Source organism: Antechinus flavipes, chromosome 2, assembly GCF_016432865.1.
Source record: "Antechinus flavipes isolate AdamAnt ecotype Samford, QLD, Australia chromosome 2, AdamAnt_v2, whole genome shotgun sequence".
Classification (NCBI taxonomy): Eukaryota; Metazoa; Chordata; class Mammalia; order Dasyuromorphia; family Dasyuridae; genus Antechinus; species Antechinus flavipes.
Genome location: NC_067399.1, coordinates 546,877,329 through 546,900,439, shown reverse-complemented (window position 1 = coordinate 546,900,439; position 23,111 = coordinate 546,877,329). Strand labels below are relative to the sequence as shown.

General features: G+C 35.0%; 1 protein-coding gene across 1 annotated transcript in view; it reads right to left on the bottom strand.

The window, feature by feature from the left end:
- RORA (RAR related orphan receptor A) overlaps positions 1 to 23,111 on the bottom strand; it is a 98,115-nt gene that overhangs the window by 21,468 nt on the left and 53,536 nt on the right. The window contains exon 2 of the mRNA XM_051980931.1: positions 9,041 to 9,126. Within this exon, the coding sequence (XP_051836891.1) occupies positions 9,041 to 9,126 (86 nt within the window). The remainder of the gene's footprint in view (positions 1 to 9,040; positions 9,127 to 23,111) is intronic.

Sequence of the window (23,111 nt, the reverse complement as noted above, 5' to 3'; positions counted from 1 at the left end):
TCCCATTTCCATTCATTGTTTTCTTGTTTCATTAAGTTCTTCCTCTAGTATCCCCAATTCTATCAGATTATTCACTGACACCAATGATGCACATGTCCAACATTATCCCAAGAGCTTGTTAAATATTTTGTAGTTTACTGGATCTTTAACTCCCTGTGTCCTCCCTCCCCTTGTTTATATAGAACCAAGGAAAAGTGAAGATAAATACATAATACATTCAGCATATTAATATTTTTTTTAAAAAACCCTCTATCAATAAGCAGTTTTTTTTTTTAATATAAAAGGGAAACATTCAATTCTGTCTATTGTCCAAGTCCTATTTATTACTTCTGACATGGAGAACTGCCTATTCTTTAGTGCACAGAATATCAGTTTTCTGAAATGACTCTTTAACTCATGTGCCAGCTTGAACCAAACTTTTGAAATATCATTATAGTTTTTCTCATAAGCGTCACTGACAGTTTCAACCATTTGTCCCTGTAAGACACCACCCGGCCTTCCACACTGCAGTATCAAGCTGACTGGTACTGCTAGGGAGGCCTAGGGCATGCAAAGTGAGTGGGCTTGCCTAGTGTCACCAGCTCATCCTTGGCTCGCTGCTTCTTCAGATCAGCAGAGGCTGAAATGCTGAGCTGATGTTTGGTCTTTTGACAATTTTCAGTTAATGAATTGATTCCTACAGTTCATTAACATACCCACTTCCACTTCTGTATACACATATGTCTTAATTAGCTGCTCATTGGCTGTTTAATTACAAGAAAACAGCTGACAGCTGCCTCGATGCATTCTAATGGCAGACGGCTTGGAATGGCTACACATTTCCTTTTGACAACCATGACTTATTCATAACTCCGTGATTTATTGTGAATACTCATATGCTTACATGAATCATTAAATTTTGCAGTATTACCGGCAACTGACAATTAGAAATTTCGGAGTGGGGGCATTTTACTTCCCTTCCCATCTAAAAAAATAGATTTGCCTACTCTATTACTTTTAAAAAAAAGTAAATAATATCTATAAAAATGACATTTTACAGTTATTCATTTGGGACCTTTCTTTCAAGAATATGACTGAGGAAGAACAAAATATTTTGGCAAAATATTTTGACATAAATGATGGCAGAAATTCTTTTAACTAATAGCTAATTACCTGGTTAAGGGAAATAAAAACACTAGTCTGGTTTTAGAAAATGTAATGAAATAAGAAAAAAAGAAAAGAGAGAAAAATGAATAAAGACAAGAAATATCAGGAAAAAGAGCAAAAATTGTGAAGGAATGGTAAGCCTTGGAGAATTATAATGGGACCAAATATACTTGACTGGACTAGCAGAACTCAAAGAAAAGAGGCAGAAGTTCTGGCACTCTCTTTATTGGCTTTGGATACTATCAATCACCCTTGTTGGCAAAAATTTATTAGTGCTGTCCCACTAACTGAACATGACAGCGGTAATAAAAATGTGGAATATTTTCCAGCTCTAAGAAAGACTGCCCCTCCCAGTAGAATACTGTGTACATTCAGATATGCAATTATAACTGACTTCTTTTGTCCCAATCAGCAAGTGTGATGGTCGTTTTTGACTGTAGAGAGCTACATAAAAGTCTAAACCAAATGAGTACCCAATTGTGGGGCCTAGAACTTCCTGAAAAATGAAAAAGAGGCAGTCACTGAGGTTCACTGAAGAATGAACCAATCTGAGACAAATTAGGGGGTGAAAGCATTTCTCCCGAGCGTGAATCATCATGAAGCTAGAAGCTTTAGCTGAACAAACACAAATTTCTTCTTATTACTCTTTAATGCACTTATTTTTTAAAAATGGAATCATCACTTTTGAAGTCAAAAGTTTACAATAACATCCTTGTTACCCTTTCTGAAAAATATAACATTTATTTAAAAAGTCTGACCTAATGTTCTTTATAAAATTGGACTTTAAAATAAAATTAGATGGTGAACTTGAATATAGCAAAACTGGAAGGAAAAAGTGAAATGAGTCTCAAAATACTAGTAAAATTTCACAATCTCCAGTCAAAAGAAAATTAGCTCCACTAATAAGCATGTATCAAGAAGGACTTTCAAGGAGAGGATTTTTACTGGTAAACAATTTCCCCCACTTCTGCACTGCTTTCACAGGGACTAGGGAGTAGTAGGAGGTGAAATGCTCCTGGTCCCTAAGATGCCGATGTTGTCTCTCATACTCTTCCAGAGACGCCTGAGAGTGTTAAGAAATTAAATAACTTGCCTATGGTCACAGGCCCAACTTTTTAAATGTTCTTTGGTTTTTGTTTCCTCATCTGTAAAACAAGAAATTTTGATTTTGAGGCCTCTGAAGTGTCATAATACGAGGGCAGTTAAAGGCATATCTGAAAGATACATTGGCACATTTAAGTATCCAAATTCATATGGGTAATAAGCATCAGGGTGGGATTTGAATTCAGTCTCCAACACACCCAGTATTCTTTCCATGGTCTTGTAGGGCCAAAAGTCAGCTTCACATTATGAGGAGGCCTGGGAAGAAGACTTTAGTGGAAGTTTGATTAATAATACTAATAATAGTAAAAGCTGACATTTATAGAGCATTTCATGTAAGCAGTTTAGTTCCTCTCCTATTTATTTCACAATAACAATATTTAATCTACTTCTAATTTCATCAGTGAGGGAACTCCCAGTAAGGCATTTCCTCTTACTAAGGCAGATCAGGGTCTCTGCAATTTATGGTCTTAGAGCATTTTCTGAGAGGTTAAGTGACTTGTCCAGGGCCACAGAACTAGTACATGGTGGAACTAGAACCTGGGTCTCTATTCACTATGCTGAGATTACCTTTGTCTCTTTCTAAGCAATAAGCTGATAAAGACCTGAGGTGAACATCTCAGTTTTTCCCATCTGTAAAATGGAAATGATAACAGAACCTATCTCATGGGATCATGAGGATCCAATGAGATCCAAGTGAAATATTCTGCAAACCTTAAAGGGCTATATAAACGCTAGCTGTCCTCCTCATCCTCATTATATTTCTTAGGAATTGTTTTCTTGTAGATAAATTACATCAGGTAATTTATATGTTCTGTTTCTGAAAAGGATTATGTCCTTTCATTATAGAATTATTTTTATTTAAAATGAAGGAAAAGTATCAATTCCTGTTTCTAAGACAAAGAGTGTTCTAGTCCTAGACTAATATAAAATCGTGATTAAAGCAGATATTCAATAGATACTTATCAAAGAAAAGAAGAATCTATTCCTAAGCCTTTAAGAGGAAAATAAGACCAATGATCTAAGTGTGAAAGCCCAATGTTCTGTCAACTGGGCCTTGAAGAACTAAAAACACATAACAATAAATCAACTGAAGGATCTAATTGTTATATTTTCCCCAGATAAAATTCTCATTTTCAATTAGAAAGCACCTTAGTATTTGTCACATTTTTAAAAGAAATATAACACTAAAATTATTCTTTAAAAGACTTTCCGTCAACGGGGGAAAAAAACTGATGCTCTTGGATCTAAAGATCTATTTTCTTAATATTAAATGTATTCATAACCCACTAGTTGGAGGTGAGATGAAAAGACTCCTACCTCAGCATCTTTCCTCCAGTCCACACAGTCTGTAGCTTATCTCTGTTCATTTAGACCAGAAATCTGGCTGTGTCCTACTCCTTTCTTTTATAACACATCTTACTAGTCTCAGCAAGGGTTGACCTTCTCTCTATTGCTGTAATTATCCTGTGTGAATAATATTTTAATATTTCAAATATCAAGGATTACCTTGATAAGGTGATTCCCTACATTAATACAGATCAAGTGAGTTCTACAACTCAGTACTTGATGCTTGGGAATGGCTCTCTCAAATGGATCTGTTATTTCAATAGTTAGAGAATCCCTTCCACAATGCTGATCTCAATCCATCTCTGTCTGCCCATACTATTTGACTCTTGTCCATATTTGCCCCTGGGCTGTTTAACCAACGAATGAAAAAGACTCTTTTTCCTCATACTAGGAATGATACTAAGGGAGGACTCTGGCTGTTTAGTTGTTATCCCCTTGTTTTTGCCATGTGTCCAAGAAGCTTGAGGTCAATAAAACAGCTTTGCAATTTCCTAAAAATAATTTGGTCCATTCTTCTCTTCTCATTCATCTCTTGGGACAGTAACTCACCATCTCCAGTCTGAGAACTTCTATGGCCAAAACTTCATTATCTTGTAACCAATCTCTTGATGAGACTCTCTGATTTAAACTAGGTTGGATTATTGGACTTCCACTGGGCCAGAATTCAAAATTCTACTAACATCAGGGGTAAAATTCTAGGTTTGAAAATTATTTGCAAAAAATCAATAAAGAGCATCATGAAAATAGGAGAGATTACCAAGAAAAAAAAGAGAAGACAGCCAAAAATAGAGTTTTGGAGAATATCAAATTTTAAGAGAAGGGAGATGGAAGGAAGAATAAGAGAGAATAGGGAAAATAGTGAGAATCACAGAAGAAAAAATACCTGAGAGGTAAAAATACTGTACATCAGAAAAAAAAATACAGTAGAGAAGTCAAAGAGGACTAAAAGAAATCCATTAGATTTGATGATGGGAGGTTCATTAGTAACCCTGAAGAAAGCTTTAATCACTGGACTATGGAGCACCTAGGTGGCACAGTGTAGCCAGCAGTGGCTTGGGAGTCAATATATACATATATATTTCATTTTTCACAGGGCTTTGTACGTACTGAAGATTCAATGGTTTGATTTCTACAGGAATATTTTAAACTATCAAATTTCACTTAAACATGGGGTCCAGGGCATTTTTCAAATAGGATGGTCATTTGGAGCTAACATATCAAAGAAAGAGCAGCAGCAGGCAATGAGGCAAAAGTTACATTTGAACAATGGAGTAGAATACCTTCCCAAAGTATTATTACACTTAGTGTTTGCATATAACTCCTAAGCAGATAAAATTATAATAAAATGTATAATTTTTTTTTGCTTCTTAAGAAACAAACCTAAACAACGAATAGATTTTGTGATTCCCATAGCTTCTCAGAACAGTATTTAAAGGCTAGTTCATATAAATAAAAATTTTATATACTTTTTTCTCACTAGATATATATTTAGAAAGTTCCAAAAATATTTTATTCTATTACATGTAGTTATTTACTTCTAAATCACAGATTTACATAGGAGGAAAAAAAGGGGGATAATAAATATGTATATACTACGTGCCAAGCACTGTGCTAAGCACTATACAAATGCTATCTCATATGATCCTTACAACAACCATGAAAGGAAAGGGCTATTATCTCTATTTCATAATTGAAGAAACTGAGGCAAACAGAAACTAAGGAACTTGTCTAGTGTGACACAGCTAGTTAAGTATATGAGACTTCATTTGAACTAAGCTCTTTCTGACTAGGTTTGGTGCTTTGTCTACTGTGCCTGTGGAAGATCTAAATGCTAGGCAAAGGAAATCACAAGTTATCTTATTGGAAATGACAAGTTTTTTGAGCAAGAGGATGACATAGATTTATGTATTTTCAGCTGTTCTGTGAAGAAGGATGTACTGGAAAAGGGGGATTTTATTGGCAGGGAGACCAAGTAGGATGGCACTAAAATAGTCTAAAAAAAGTGATGCCCAGAGAGAGGACTGTGGGAACTAAGTGTGGTTCACAACATAGCATTCTCCCTCTTTTTTTTTTTTTTTTTGTTGTTGTTTGCTTGCATTTTTTTTGCTTCTCTTTTTTTCTTATGCTGCATGATAATTGTATAAATATGTATACATATATTGGATTTAACATATATTTCTATCATGTTTAACATATATTGGACCATTTGCCATCTAGGGGAGGGCAATGAGGGAAAGGGAAGAAAATTGAAACACAGGGTTTTGTAAGGGCTAATGTTGCAGAATTGTCAATGCATATGTTTTGAAAAATAAAAAGCTTTAATAAAAAAAAGTGATGAAAGAATGAAAAAGGGGATGGTAAATGAGAATGGAGAGGGACATTATGAAGGCAGAATACAAATAGAGCAAGAGGAAGAAGGTCAAAGATGGTTTGAAAGTTTGAACCGAGGGACTTGCAAGATGGTGATACTATCAATAGAAATAGGCAAGTTGATAGGAGGGTTAGGTTTTTTTTTTTTCTTCTGGTGAGTGATATAGATAAGGAGTTCAGTCTTGGACATTTTGGTTTGAGATGTTGATAGAATATTCAGGTAAAGAAAGAGGGCAATTAGAAATGGGGTACTGGTGCTAAGGGTAGAGAATGGAGTTGGGTATATTAATAGAAGAGATATATAGAAGAGGAGGTAGTTGAAACAATGGAATAAGGAAAGATCATTAAGGAAGAGAGAGTTGAAAGAGAATTTGGTAATTGAAGGGGACAACCATATTTTGGAATAGGATGAGAAAAGCAAACCAATGAAGGAGGTTGACATCTAGTAAGAATGAGAGAAAAAGTTGACAACATAATTGTCATAGAAGTCAAAGAAAGAGTTCCCAGGAGTATGGGAGTAGTCAATAATTTAAATGCAGCAAAAAGTTGGAGGATGAGGATTCAGAAAGGCCATTGGAATAATTATTTATATGTAGTGATTGGATCAAAAAGCATTATTATATGATTTTAGAGACCACAGACTAAGAGTTGTGACTTAAAAGTCAGTAAATCCAATCTCCTTTTACAGATGAGGAAACTGAGGCACAAGAGTGACTTGCCCAGGAATCATACAATTAGGAAGTGAATTTTAGATTTTGTTTTCTTCAAGTTCGGAATTCTACTCACTACTTTATAACTGGAGTTGCCTCTCTGTGCCAGTCAAAAAATGGGTGAAGGATAAACGGAAAGTGGATGACAGTTTTATTGTATGACAAATTCACAGAAAAGCAGGGTTTCCCCATCCTCTCCTAAGTACTGAAGAAAAAAGAACAATTCTATGGAAATAGAAAAGGAGTAAGTAGAAGAGAAACTAAAGATGAGGGAGAATGGAAATGATGAATAAAGCAAGTTTTACCTTCATTATCTGATAACTAATTGTTAGAACTGTCTGGAAGTCTCATATAAAAGTAGACTTTTCTGAATTTTCTTGGATAATTTTTAATTTTCTATTTTAATTTGCTTATCTGTTAAAAATTATGTACCTCAAAAATATAAAGACAGGTATATAATTACATATGTATATATACATATATAAATAAAACAAAAAATACACAACAAATACATAAAAAATCTTCACATTTACAATGAACTTTATGATTTACTAATCACCTTCAGCAGAGTCTTATGAGGTAGAGGAGTATGCTAACATGATGACCCTGTTTTTTTGGATGAGGGAATTGAAACTCAGAAAGATTATGTGACTTATTGTGGTCAAGTAGATCTCCTGGGTGTATGTCAACACCTTTCATAATTATGCCTCACATTCTCTCACATCAGGCTTTTGGGGAGAGGCAAAAAATGCATGCTGAGAACCGATGTTGATTATCTTGTAGACCCTAAACAACATTTCTGTGATACGAAGCCTGGAGAAATCCTTTCCCAGAGTGAGGAAAAGAGAAACACAACTGCTTTCAATTTAGCTAATCCAAAACAAGTGAGTGATCTAAAGCCTATTGCTGCATATGCAGCTACTTCAAAGCCCTTTTTTAATCCCAAAGTACACACACTTGTCCAAAAAAATCCATTTTTGTTAGAAATACTATGTAGGCATTGTGAAGAAAGTTCAACAGGTGAATTCCACAAAAGAATGCAATATTTATCTACATTTTCTGCAATTCACTCATCATTATAAAGCACAAATACAAAACAGTAAAAGCTATGAGTTCAGAGTGAGAATCCTCCTACTGGATGGATAATTCAGCCCAAAGGGACACTTTCACTTAGGTAATTTAATTTTATTTATTTTGGTAGATGAATCTGGACACTTTCTCACGATAAATATAGTAATGACGGCAGCATTCATCTACGTAGTACTTTGCAGTTTATATAGTGCTTTCTTCACGACTGTCTGTGAAGGAAATAGTGAGGGTAATATTATTTCTATTTTACAGATAAGGAAGCAACCTCAAAGAACTGAAGTCCACACTCACAAAGCCAAGACTCAAATCTGACAGCACAAAGATCAAGGCAGGAGAAAATCTATTATGTTTATCTGTTTCACTTAGCCTCAGTTCCATCTGAATCTCAGGGTCTTATTTTGCTGTTTTAAATGGAAAGCCACCTCAGATCTCCTTAGAAGCAGCTAGATTTATACTCTTTATCACAGGACCACAGATTAGAGCAAGATCTTAGAGCACATCCAATCCAATCTGGTCATTATATAGATGTAAAAAGGAAGGGCCAAAGAGGTTAAATCACTACATAAGAGACAGGATCTAAATACATGTCCTATGACTCTAAACCTAAGAACTTTTCCTACTGTACTATGTTGTTTCTCCTAAATACATGCATTACCAGGACAGATAACATATGATAATAATTATGAAAAAATTCTTAAAAAATAACTGAGAAAGTAAAAAGTTGGGGGTGGGGGGCTAGAATCTTCAGGATTCTCCACTTTAGATTTCCAACTTAGGGAAATAGTGTATCTACTATATTCTTGGAGTCAAAGTGAGAACTTATCCCTTAAGTAAAGCTCTGGATAAATGTCAGCTATTAGTTTTTTCAGTTCAGCCTGCATAACAGCATGCAGGCAATTATATATTAAATCCAAATCTGATTAGACTTTCCCATAAAATGAGAATCAAAAGAACAGTTCAAACTTAATTCAGATGGCTTCTTTATAAAAGGTATTACAACAAAGAGACTGAATGATCCTATTTCATCCTAGGGCTGACCCTCCCTCACAATTAAATGGCATAAGCAACAAACAAATAAATAGCTTCCTCTAAGCAATCTTTAATATATATGTACCATGGCTGTATTTTAATATCAAAACTAAGTGTCTTTTCACTGTATAGTGTCAAATCTGATCCTTCAACATTCCAGAAAGCTGAATTTACAGAAATTGTGAGAGTAAATACATTTTATTTTTTTAATAAGGCAGAAACAAAAAAAAAAAATGGGGGCTTACCTTGCAGCCTTCACATGTAATGACACCATAATGGATTCCTGATGATTTGTCTCCACAGATCTTGCATGGAATAATTTCAATTTGAGCTGCAACAGAAGCACGCAACCAGTTAATTACATTTTCTTTTAAACACCTTATAAAAGCATTCCCTGATCAGCATTTGTATAGTGAAAACTAATAACCTGCTAAACATTATACTGCATTAACTATTCATTGCTGAACTGTGAGGGTCCCCCCAGAGCCTTGGACTAAATTATGGCTGCTTGTTATATAATAGCTTTTGGGTTATTAAAATGGGTCATTTGAGAAGGTGTTTAAGAACCCACAAGAAGGCTAGAATCAGCATTTCAAAGCCTTAAAGAACTGGAGAGTTCGCATTTTAGGCCTCAGAGCTAAACAGATACTAAAATGTTTCCTCCAATTTCATTCCCCCACCATTATTTTTAAAAGGTCATAAATCTGTCTTGGCTAAGAGTCACATTTATGCAGCTAAAGGAAAATACATTTCACAAAAGTCATGTCAAGTTAGGAAATGTTATAAACCAATTCAGATGATTAATAAGATACATATGACTGAATTAAGAATCCCTGATTCATTTTTCTTCTGATTTAAAAAAAAATGTTGCTGTGTTAAATGTTAATTTATTTATGTAGAAGATCACCTGCTATATTTTAGCCAGAAATTTACTTTTCTGTATGTTTTTAATAATGATGAATCCTGACAAGTAGTTACTAGGTTATTTAAATGAGTAACTGATTCTCTAGCTTGGAGTTCCCAGATTTTTGTCAAGTGATTAAAGATGTCCCTCTCATGAAGATTAACCAAGTAATTAATAAATATTATGCCAAAATACTTAAACACAAAAAGATACAAAATATGCCTTTAAAAAAAAGATATAGCTAAAGATACAAAAATAATCCAAGAAATAAAATCATTAGTTCCAAAGAATTTCTTAGATCACATACGAAATGGAAATGATGTACAAAATAATGCATAAAATATTACTAATTCATATAGACATGGTAACCACCTGCAATAAACTTAATCCATGATTTTAATTATCAAATGCTATGTTTATGACATATATTTATCCCAAAATGTCTCACATTTTTTTCCATGCACACCTAAATGCATACCACTTACATTATCTTTTCACAGCCATTTAATATATAATAGCATAAACTTAAATGATTTTTGCATATTTTAAAAATTTTATTTGATCCTCACAACAACCTTATGAGGTAAATGATACAAATATCTTTATTTTACCGGGGAAGGTGAGAGAAGGAAAGAACCATTTATATAGCATCTACTATTTGCCCAGTGTTAAGTGCTTTAAATACATCTCATTTGATTGTCATAACAATCCTTGGAGATGGATGCTATCAATATTTCCATTTTATACTTGAGGAAATGGAGGCCAACAGAATTTACATTATTTGACCCAGGTCACAGAGCTAGGGAGTATCTGAAACTGGATTTGAATTCAGATGTTCCTGACTGCAGGTCCAGCATTTTATTCCCTCTACCACTTAGATGACTCAAGAAAAAAAATAGAAACTAGGTGCTATTACAACACTTTCTCTCCAGGTCACATGAGGTTCCTTGAATCAAGGTGCCTATGCTACTCTCCACTGTGACCTAACTATTTCTGTGAAAGAACTAAAACTGTCTGTGTATGATTTTGTGCTGATGCTACCTAGCACTGGTACAATGCAAAGTTTCTTAAATCAGGTCCACAACCACCTAAGAGTTTAGTTGAATAAGCAACAAAAGTAAAAAACAAGAAGATTTAGCACGCACTATTTATGGAATTGGATTGTTATGTCTTCATAACAACCCTGTCAGGTAGGTGCCATTATTACAGTTGAGGAAACTGAGGCAGATAGATGTTTGGGACCTACACAGGTTCACACAGCTAGCAAGTTAAGTATCTGAAGCTGGATCTGACGTCACAACTAGTACTCTCTCTGCTGTGCTATCTAGGAACAAATCTTTAAGAGTTTTCTACTCGAGTTGGAAAAAAAAAATGACTTTACATGTACAAGACAGGGTAGGTGCGGTCAGATAGCAATTTCAAATATTTATTTCCTGAGCTACAATCCCCTATTTACAACTGCTAATTGTACATCTTTATCTGGATCACCCAAAAGCATTTCAGACTACTATGTCCCCAAGCTTACCTCACCCCCTTATTTCTATTGAGGTACCAACATTAACTCTTCCTTCTCACACATCATCCTAATTATCTCATCCATCAATTGTCAAACTTTGTTGATATTACCCCCAAAACACTTCCTGTATCTCTTTCTCTTTACTTTCATGGCCACGACCTTAACTCAGAACTTTATTACTTCACTCCTGGGCTATTCCAACAACCTCCTAAGTGTCCTCCCTGCCATCCTCCGTCGCCCCTCTCCCCACTCCCCCATTAAGAAGCTTCCTTTTAAACTTCTCTGTCTTTTAAGGCCCTCTACAATATAGCTTCTAATCATTTTTCCCTCCAGGCTGATTTCATATTATTTCTCTCATGAATTTGTAAGTTCTGACCAAACTGGCTCCTTGCTGTTCCTGATAGAATTCTATTGCTTATCTCCCTGACTTTGCACTGGATGATCCCCATGTCTGGAATACTCGCCTTCCTTATCTCTATTTTTTGGACCCTTAGTTCCTTTCAAGTCTCAATCCATATACTCAGTTTTTGGGAGGTTTTTCCTAATTGCCTCAATCCTTTGTATCTTACCCCTTAAATTACTTTATCTTTCATTTGTTTAGATCAAATTTTTATTTATGTGTCCAAGTTGTCTTCCCTCAAGTAGTATAAGCTCCTTGAGGACAGGGGCTATTTTTGTCTTTGTATCCCAAAGGCCAGAGCATAATAGGTCTTTAATAAATGCTTGCTGAATTGTATTCATTACTGGTTTTAGTGGACTGCAAGTTCAGTATTGATAGGAAGGTGTGACTATTGGAAAAGTTAATGTGATTTGAGGTGGTGTAAGAGAAATAAAGGATCCAGAATAAGGAAGTCATATACAGAGCTCATCAGCCAAATATGGAATATAGTGCTCAGTTCTAGATGTCACCATTTAGGACATTTATAATCTCCAGAATATCTACAGGGATAATCAGAATGGTGAAAAGCTTGAAACCATGCCTTATGGTAATTAGTTAAAAAAAACCAACAACTTGGGATATCTAGCTTAGAAAAGAGTAAATTGGGAAAAAAGACAGATGGCAAAAGGTAAATAATAACTATATTCAAATATTTGAGGAAATGTCATATGGAAGAGTAAGAATTAGATGTGTTCTATGTGTCAACGTAGAAAGCAAAATTAAGATTACAGATTATAAACTAGAAGGGAATTTAAAGGAAAATCTAGTCTAACTTCCTCTTTTTACAGATAAGGACACCGAGGCTCAGAGATGTTAAGTGGCTTAATTGTTATCTTCCATATTACTGAGCATTACCCAGGTGTTCAGTGATAGAGACTCCCCAGACGCCATATTCTTCCCACTGGCCCATGCTGGATAGAAGATGCTAACAAAATAAAAGCTGATGATAGGAAAACATTTTCCAACAATGAGAGAGCTATACAAAGTGGAATGTACTGCTTAGAGAAGAAACAAGATTCCCCTCATGGAAAGTCTTCAAGCCAAGAATGGACAGCCAATGATTCGATATTGTGGTAGAGAATTTTTGTTATTTTGTTCATGGGTTGACCTAGATGACATCCCTTTGAAATATGAAATTCCATGACTTTAAGTGGCATATATCATCAGATAGGAATAAGCTGGGTTGCATTTGGGAAACTGTACAGTGAGTTAAAAAATCTCAAGCTTTTCTCTAAACCAAAAAATTCCTACCTTTAAATAGTAATGCTCATGCAGCGACTGCATGGCTGAAAGTCATAGAATATCACAATCTGTCAAGAATAAAAACTGCAGGTGACTCAAAGCACAATGAAGAGACAGAAAGTAGGCAAATATAGGCTATGGCATATTACTATGAAAAATTACATGCAAGAAGTGACATTAATAATATCATCCAAAATATTTGTGATTAGAAAAGCAAGTTGCTCATGTTAATGAAAGGAAAAGACAGATGGACAATCTGTGTATTATAAATGGTAACATTAGGAAACAGATCCCCTGTAAAAGATTTATAAGATGACATGGAGAAGAGTCACATAGGGTGAGAAGAAGTGGACTGCTTGTGCTCTGTAGAGCTGGAGGGAGAACCCACATTAATGAGATCATAGCTCCTTTGATGGATGTTACTAATCTGCACTTGATGGGACTTCTTTTAATAGGTGCTAGTAAAGAGATTGAATTTTAAGGAGAAGCTGCTGCCTTTGGAAGTTGTAGTTTTTCCTAAGGAAAGAGGACTTTTGTTAAACTTTGAGATGTAGAATTTCCTTCTCAGTATCCTTGGACAGATTTGGCAATTGTTGCAAGCATCTGAAACAAATTGAATATGAATTTCTTATATAATCATTATATTTTATTTTATTTTTAAGCTTCAGATATGAATTCATAGTGATGTCATTTGTTTGCACATAGCATAAACTCCATATACTGGATTATGAAATGTTTAAGATTGCAATTAGCAAAACTTAAAATCTGCACACTGACTTTTCTGTATCAGTACTGAACTCTACTTTGAATGCTTCAAAAGCATTAGTCTTCTTTATATCTGCAGGTTACCACTTAAGTAACCTGTGTTATTTGCTATTTTTAGTATCATGAAATTGAACTTTTGTGTATCATGTCATAAATAGCAGAAGAGGGACTGCAAAAAATAAGAAACTAGTGAGGTTAAGCTAGAAGGGCTCTGAGGAGCAACATTGCTAACAGAAGGAAAAAAATCAGGTCCTCATTCCCTAGTTTCTGTGATTCTGCTATTGTCTAACATTGGTCATCTAATTCACGCTTCTGCAAAGGTTGCCTGAAGCCACAGACAAGCACACTACTTGTCAACTCCATTCTCCTAAGAATCATGTGATCTCCTCCTGACATATAGAAACTGATCACAGACCCCTTAGTCACACATATAAAAATGGAGGGAACTGAGCAAGTCATATCAGGAAGATGTGTAAAATAACTAAATGAGTTATTCTGATCAGATATAAAACATGCTATTTTAGAACAATCCAATTTGATTCACAAGGGACAGCTTGTGATAAATGAACTGAGGTAGGCAGTGTCTGGGGATAAAGCAATTACATAAAAAGAAAAAAAGAAATAATGTGATACCTATTTTTAGCATTCATTAATTAAAAAAAAAAAATTTAAACATTTTTGTTTTGAGTTACAAATTCTATCCCTCTCTGAAATGGCAGTAATCAGATACAGGCTATACATGTACAATTATATAAAACATTTCCATATTATGTATTTTGTACAAGAAGATTCAAATAAAAGGAAAAAAATCAAGAAAATGAAAAAGATGTTAGTCTATATCTATTTTCTGCTATGCTGTTTCCCAGTTTTCCAAGCAGTTTTTGGTCAGATAAATGATTTTTTGTTCCAAAAGCCTGGATCTTTGGGTTTATCATACACTAAACTACTGTAGTCATTCACTATGAGGTAATCTGTATCGGATTTATTCCATTGAGACATAATTTTTTTCTTAGCCAGTAGCACATTATTTTGATAATTACCACTTCATAATATAGTTTGAGATGTAGTATGGCTAGATGACTTTCTTTTGCTTTTTTTCCCATTGATTTCCTTGAGCATTTGTTCTTCCAGATGCATTTTGTTATTATTTTTTCTAGCTTTATGAAATAATTTTTGATACTTTGATTAGCATGGCATTCAATAGATTAATTTTGATAGAACTATCATTTTTATTATATTGGCTTGTTCTACCCATGAGCACTTAATATTTTCCAATTGTTTAGATCTGACTTTGTGTGAAATTTTTTTATAATTGTGTTCATATAATTCCTGGGTATGTTAGCAGGTAAACTTCTAAGTATTTTATATTGTTCAGAATTTATTTTTAATGAATTTTCTCTATTTCTTGCTGCTAAATTTTGTTGGCAATAAGTAGAAATGCTGAAGAATTATGTGGGTTTATTTTGTGGGCCTGAGACCAAATTATATTTTTTTGAGACTTCACATGTAGTCCTTATAACACTGTTATCCTCTTCTAAGTTTATGCTTTGATCATCTCTATCACCATAGTAACTTTCTGTGTGTGTGTATGTGTGTGTGTGTGTGTGTGTGTGTGTGTGTGTCTGTCTGTCTGTCTTGGCGTTTTTATGTGAGAACTGGGCTCTCATCCTACACTGTCTGAAGCTTTTTGTTCTGGGGTTCCTGGTTTTACTATTGGCTTTTATGGAGTTTCGAGGTTTAGCTACTTGCTATCTCTGGAGGGTAATCTTCCTTTCAGGTTTGTATAGTGGGGTGGGGGTGGGCTGGGGCTTCCCCACTGGCAACCCCTCCAACCCTGCTCCAGGGATGGGGCCTTGCTTCTGGATTGTTGGGTAACAGAGTTTTTCTGGTGGTTGGTCCCGGAGGAAGGTATATTGCCTCAGGCTTGGAGCCTTCTTGTTCTTGGACCTCACTCCTATCCCGGTGAGAGCTTCTCTGCTCTTAGATAAATTATGAGTCAGGTTTTTAGTTGTTTGATGGGAAATTTGGGAAGGCTTCAGAGAGGTCTTCCTTATTCCACTATCTTAGCACCAGAAGTCTAGCATTTATTTAAAAAAAAAAGTTATATTCCAAATTTTCTATTTCTCCTTCATCCTTCCTCCATCCACTGAGAAAGCAAGTAATATTCATTGTGAAGTTGTCCAAAATATATTTCCTTGTTGACCATGTGGACAAAACCCCCAAAAAACCAAACAAACAAATTACCATACTATATTTCCATCCCCACTGGTAACATTTTGGAGGTTTTATCTCAACTAAATCCAGGTATTAGAAAGTAGAGGATCTATTTGGCCCAGGGACATTCTCATTCTAGAAGTCACTGGGGAAGTGCATATTTACCACTAAGCAATCTTGTAATGGCACATTCTTGGTTCCACAGTTTAAATTTTCAGCTTAACACTAATACATACTTTCATACATGTGTCCCCAACCCCCTACATATATATGTGTGTATATATACTTATGTATACACACACACACACCCCCCAGAGGAAGAAAGACAATGTTAAAGCTGACTCAAAGTCAGGAAAACCTGACCTGTGCCATCTCTGATACATGGTAACTGAGTGACCCTGGGAAAATCATTTAACTTCTCAAAACTTCAGGCAAGACTATAAACCCATAACATGCGAAATGATTGCTGATGCACAACAGTAGAGAGAGTTCCGAGCTCTCTACATCTGTGAAATGATGAATCCAGTTTCTGAGGGGAGTAAAGAGCTGGCCTGGAGTAAGCATTCAGCTGAGCCCTCCAAGTAACTTTAAAATAACGCCTTGGAGTGAATGCTGGACTGGCAGAGCTAACAAGAGGTCAGACAGAGACATCCTCCAAGCCCGAGATAACTTAGGCGTTCAGGATGGATCTGTGACATGGGATAGAGACTGGCATCCTACATGGATGAAACACCAGGTGTGGGACTAAGTGGTAGCTACAGAGGCAGCAGCAGCTTCAGGAGCTCCCAAGAAAGAGTCAGTAAAAGGATCTGATAAGTGACAGAAAGAGACCACAGAGGACACCTGTGCCGGCATCAGATGCAGGACCAGATGCTATTTGGTACCTCCATTACTACATCCTTCTCTGGGTCATAGTTCAAGGGCAGGGAGGAACACTTTTGATCAAGGGAGTGGAATCCCAAAGGATCAGGGGCTACACATCTTCCTAGATCACATGACCTTGAAATCACCAAAAGTTCTAACTCCCCACTATTAGTTCTGAAAACAGCAGCACAAAAAAGTCTGATGCTTGAAATAGTGCCTCTCTATCCCATCCTATCCATGGGGAACAGATCCCAACCTTAATATAAAATTCTAAATCAAGAAATAGGGTGGAAAAATAAGCAAACAACAAAAGAATCTGACAATAAAAACCTATGATGGCAGAGAAAAACATGACACAGACTCAGAAGAAGTCAATGAAGTCAAAACAACTATAAGCAAAACCTTAGAGAAAAATGTAAACTGGACACATACCCAACAAAAATTTCTGAAAGAGCTAAAAAAAAAAAAACTATTCAAAATCAAGTAAGAGTGACAGGAAAGACGAGACAAAGGAACAAAAGCAAAGGAAGAATTGTGAAAAGACAATTAATAGTTTGGTACAAGAAGCATACACAGAAAAATAATGAAGAAAACTCCTTAAAAAACAAAATTGGGTAAATAGAAAAAAGGAGGTACAAAAACTCATTGAAGAAATAATTCCTTAAAAATTACAATTGGGCAAGTGAAAGCTAATGACTTCACAAGACATCAAAAAACAATAAAACAAAGAAATCACTAGTTCAGAACACATATTTTCTTCCTCCCCTCCCCCCAAAATGATTTCACCAGAGTTGCTACATCACATTTGTGTGAAGTTCTCTTTCGAAAGAAACAGCTGTATTAGTGCTCTGCCTTCATCACTCCAAGTTTATTTTTCAGAACAGAATTTTAAAGAGAAAAAATTTATATTTTTATATTATATATTATATTTATATTATATATAATAATATGTATAAATATGTATATTTATATTGTTTTACATATATATATACTACTCAATAGATGCTACTTATTTTCTACCTAAGCAGACATTAAATTCATGGTTAAATAAAGTATACTGAATACAGTAAATTACAGAATCTAGTATAGTAGTATACTATATAATTATATAGTATGTCTATACAGTAGTTTTTCCAGGCCAAATATTGTTTTCTCAAGTTAAACTGAACATATTTTTAACCCATACATAAGTGAATTTTTTAAAGCACTTATTACATATTTATTATATACCAACCATTACAAAGTCATCCAGCTTCTTCTTTAAAGGCAATAGATTTCTGTCAGAAAACACCATCAATGTTCATAAATATATTGATTAAATTAGGTCTCATTCATATTCAACACAACAAACAAGGATATTGTGTGATGTGACATTTGAAGAAGCACACATCTGATCATGAGGGGAATTAAAACAACAAACAATATTACTATTCAATATTCTAATTCTCCCATATTTTCAGCCTCATTACCTAAATAATTTGCTTTTTCTTCTACGGTCTCAGTAACATCAGCAAGCTCCTCACACCTGCAGTTTATATTTTTGCAGTTTCAAGGAGCTGCCAACAAGTGGCAGTGGAGCTTCAGGAAATCCTTAAATTTAAGTAATTAATTAAATGATCATCTGGCTAGTCATTCATTTAGTATTTTACTTAAAGGCTCATTTAGTTATCCTTCTGAGAAAAAAAGAATATCTCTCTTTGGAGACAGTTTTTTGTTTAGATATTGTGAGATTGGCATAAAAGCCCCAGTACATTTTAAAAATCAGCTTAAGTTTTAGGGGCAGCTTTTGAAACAACAGACTGTATGAACAAATAACATTTTTGCAATGATAACACCATGTGTTCTTAAGGTAACTTTCTATCAATATACTTTTATTATATAGTAAGATTTTCTTTGGAAACGCAGAGGGGCAGAATGGAAAGACTGATGGTTGTAAAATCAGAGGACCTGAGTTTGAGCCCCAACACTTATAATTATTAGCTATGTGACTTTCACCTATCCTTGTAACTTTACTGGGACTCACTTTTCTCATCTGCAAAATTAGGAAGTTTGTAAATGATCTCTAATGTAACTTCCATATCAAAAATCCAAAAAGAAAAACATTGCAACCACATTTTCCATTAGTTTGATTAACTGAAGTAGAAACTTATTGTTGAAAATACCACTTATATGTCCTTTGGGTTAGTTCTTTAGGTAATACTAATCACCCTAAGAAAGTTGGGCATTTTTATGTTCTTTCAATTCTCAGCTGCCTCCTTTAAATTCCTCTGTCATGATTACTGGACACTGCCATGAGTGACCGAAGCATGAATGAACTTCTTTTCCCTAGTGCTTCTCTTGATTGTGTAACTTTGTTCACTACAAGTTGGGCTAGCTTCACCTGGGAATATGAGCTATGATATCTTAGATTTCATATAAATTATCCAGCCCTTTTTTTTTTGATCAAAGGCTAGCAATTTATGCATCCTATGTAAAAATGGGGCAGGTGTCAATTCTACTTATATTTGGGTTAGTTATAGCTTCTAGGAGTCAGTGAGAGTTTTGAGGCTGTAAGATTGTTTTTTGGCATACACTCTGACCCTCTATCTTAGGGAAGTCAGAACAGATTTCAAAGCAGGCCACTGGCCTCAGATAGAAGTGTTAGAATTTTGGCTCACCAACTTTGCTAATATTGATTTCAAGTTCTTCTTTGTCATTTCTTAGCACATTTCTTTTTAGATTGATTTTGAAAGCTATCAATCGCTATTACAACATGGACAAGTTTGTTACAAATCCTTTTTCATTACAAAATTATCCTAAAAATCCCATGAACAAGAGATATATTTATTATGGGTTCTATTCATAAATAACATAAAATCACAAAATGAGGGAAACAAGCATTTAGAACAACCTTTCAAGCAAGCCCTATTAAATTATTATTATTATTTTTTTAATTTTTATTTAATAATTACTTTATATTGACAGAATCCTTGCCAGGGTAATTTTTTTACAACATTATCCCTTGCACTCGTTTCTGTTCCGATTTTTCCCCTCCTTCCCTCCACCTCCTCCCCTAGATGGCAAGCAGTCCTTTATATGTTGGATATGTTGCAGTATATCCTAGATACAATATATGTTTGCAGAACCGAACAGTTCTCTTGTTGCACAGGGAGAATTGGATTCAGAAGGTATAAATAACCCGGGAAGAAAAATAAAAATGCAAATAGTTCACATTCGTTTCCCGGTGTTCTTTCTTTGGGTGTAGCTGCTTCTGTCCATCATTTATCAATTGAAACTCAGTTAGGTCTCTTTGTCAAAGAAATCCACTTCCATCAAAATACGTCCTCATACAATATCGTTGTCGAAGTGTATAATGATCTCCTAGTTCTGCTCATTTCACTTAGCATCAGTTCATGTAAGTCTCTCCAAGCCTCTCTGTATTCATCCTGCTGGTCATTTCTTACAGAACAATAATATTCCATAACATTTCATATACCACAATTTACCCAGCCATTCTCCAATTGATGGGCATCCATTTAATTTCCAGTTTCTAGTCACTACAAATAGAAGCCCTATTAAATTATTAAATTTATACAGGACCCGTGCTAAGAGCTTTACATTGATCCTTTGATCATTTGATCCTTACAATAATCTGGTGAGATTGGGCTAAATAAGCTAAACAAACCTGTAATAAAAACTTTTTTCTATGTTCCGAAGAACTGACAAAGACGCTGGTGAAAGTCACATGACTCAGGGATTAAACTACATTTCTCCCCAATCTTTGCTTAAAGCCAGAAATATATGTCAGAGGTCATTTAGTTTATTTTCCTGTCTCAAGGTGAACAATGGCCAAAAAATAAGTATCTAAATTTATTCTCAGATTCCAGGAAAGATTTCTCAATCTCATATTCCATCTCTCCTCCCCTTATCCTAGTCCTAGGAACCCATTGCAATATAACTTTAATTGTTCAAAGATATTGTCTCATAGAACAGATGTTTAATAAATGTTTACTAATTAAATAATTCAAGCTAAGTTCATCTAGTCCAGTCCCTTCATTTCAGATGAGGAACCTGAGACCTAATGATGTCAGGTAGATGGTCACAAAGGTAGTAAATATTAAAAGTAGAATTTGAAGCCAAGTCCTGGAATACAAACCAATTTTTTTTTTCATTATGTAACATTGAATTCTTTATAGGTGTTAAAATAGATTTTAAGTAAAATAGCTTGTGTCTTCTTTGGATAGAAACTGTGGTATTTAATCTAAGACCCAGGAGATCTGGAGTTAAATCCTGGCTTTCACTACTAGCTCTGTGATTCATTTTCATGTAATTTAAAATTTGGAATTACCCTCAGAAGTCTGCTTTTAGCTGACTTCAAGTTTAGAGGATCCATAGAAAGCAGGTTGCTTCAATCCTACTCTATCCACAAGGATTCTATTTATTAATTCAACAATGTTTTGGAGTATAGTGCTAGACACTAGGTTCAGGTAACTCTGGGGCTCTCCAAGGAATATTGGTTTGGTATCTGAAGTAGCTGAAGAACTCCTAAGTAAAATAGATTTTCATGGTGGTTGCTGGGTAGAAAAGCCCTAGTTCTAACAAAGGGCCTTCAAAAGTGTGAGATGATTCAGAGGTTGACAATGCTCAAAAGTCTAAAACAGAGGCATTGTTGTATTAGAAACCCAAGTCCATTGCTCCAGGTGAGTCTTGTACTGGGGTGGGTAAATATTTGTTCAGCAGCTTTAGCTACTGAGTTTTCTAACTTTTCTTTTCTTCCACGATGGATCCAGTGTCAGTTTATAAAAAAACATTTAAGCATCCATATCAATTCCATTCAACAGCAAACATTTATTAAGCACTTTCTCTGTAGGAGTTAGTGACACTGAGTCACTACATACATACACACAACATCTTTGGCCCCTGACTTCAGAGAACTTATATTCAATCAAAGTATCACAGGCATCTGGAGTCTTTTTTTTTAATCAATATTTTAGATGGGATATTTTGCTGAGGAGCAAGGGGGTTGGCTCTGATACAACTCCCTGTGTGGCCTCAAGCAAGTCCCTTACACCGCCTCCATTTCCCCAGTCCATAAAATGGGAATAACACTTACCTCCCAGGCAGGTTGTGAGGATTAATGAACGTTTGTAAAGCTCTTTGAAGATGAAAAGCACTATATAAATGCTAAGCTTTAGGAAGCTTGGCAAATGATTCTTGGCAAGGATCAGGACGCTGTGTCCTTACTCTCCCTAGCAGGTTCTACCACAAGGGAAGAAAGATTCACAGTACTGTAATTTGCATTTGCTAACTAGGTATTTTTTACTTTGTTGGCTCCCCAGATCCCTAATAGAGACACAAACAGATCCACAAGCCATATTATCTGACCCAATGTGTGAAAAAATTTTAAGAATTCACAAGATAGCTAGTTTTAATCAGTGGAAACACAAGTCTTTTTTTACATCAAGAACCTGCCACCACAGTGCTAGACAAAAACCATAAGGAAAAATGCATTCTTTTCAATTGTGAGATATAGGTATTACATATGTGCCCAGTCCTCTTTCATACCTAATCTGATTGGCCCTTTGATAAAGAAAGGTTCTATTCAAATGTTAAAAGATCACTCCTTTTCTTCTCAGTGTTTAAAGTTACTTTTTTGATCATTTCCTTCTTTTATTTTTTTTCTCAAGAGAAATTTATTTTTCAAATATATATAAAAATAGTTTCAAATATATGTAAAGATAGTTTGTAAGACTTTGTATTCCAAATTTTTCTCCCTTCGTCCCTTATGTCCTTAATCCCCCAAACAGTAAGCAATCTGATATAGGTTAAACAGGCGTAATCCTTTTAAATGTATTTCCATCTCAATCATGTCATGCAAAAAAAATAAAACCAAAAAGGGGGGGGGAAAAAACATGAGAAAGAAAAAACAAACAAAAAGGATAAAAATATTATCCTTTCATCCACATTCAGTCTCCACAGCTTTCTCTTTGCATGCAGAAGGCATTTTCATCCAAAGTCTACTGGAATCACTGCATTTTTGAGAAGAGCCAAGTTCATGACAATTGATCATCACATAACCTTGCTATTATTGTGAACAATGTTCTCTTGTTCACTTCACTTAGCATCAACTCATGTAAGTCTTTCTGGAATCAGCCTGCTCACCATTTCTTATAGAACAATAATATTCCATTACATTCATAAACTACAGCTTATTCAGCCATTCCCCAAATGATGGGCATCCACTCAATTTCCACTTCCTTGCCATAAAGTCACATCTTAAAGGTAGTTTTACCTATTTTTAACCTATTGTTACTAATAATAATCACAATATTATTAAGAAACTTAGAGTCATCATGGTTTTCTTTGTTTTTAAAGTTAGGTTGTTTGCTTTGG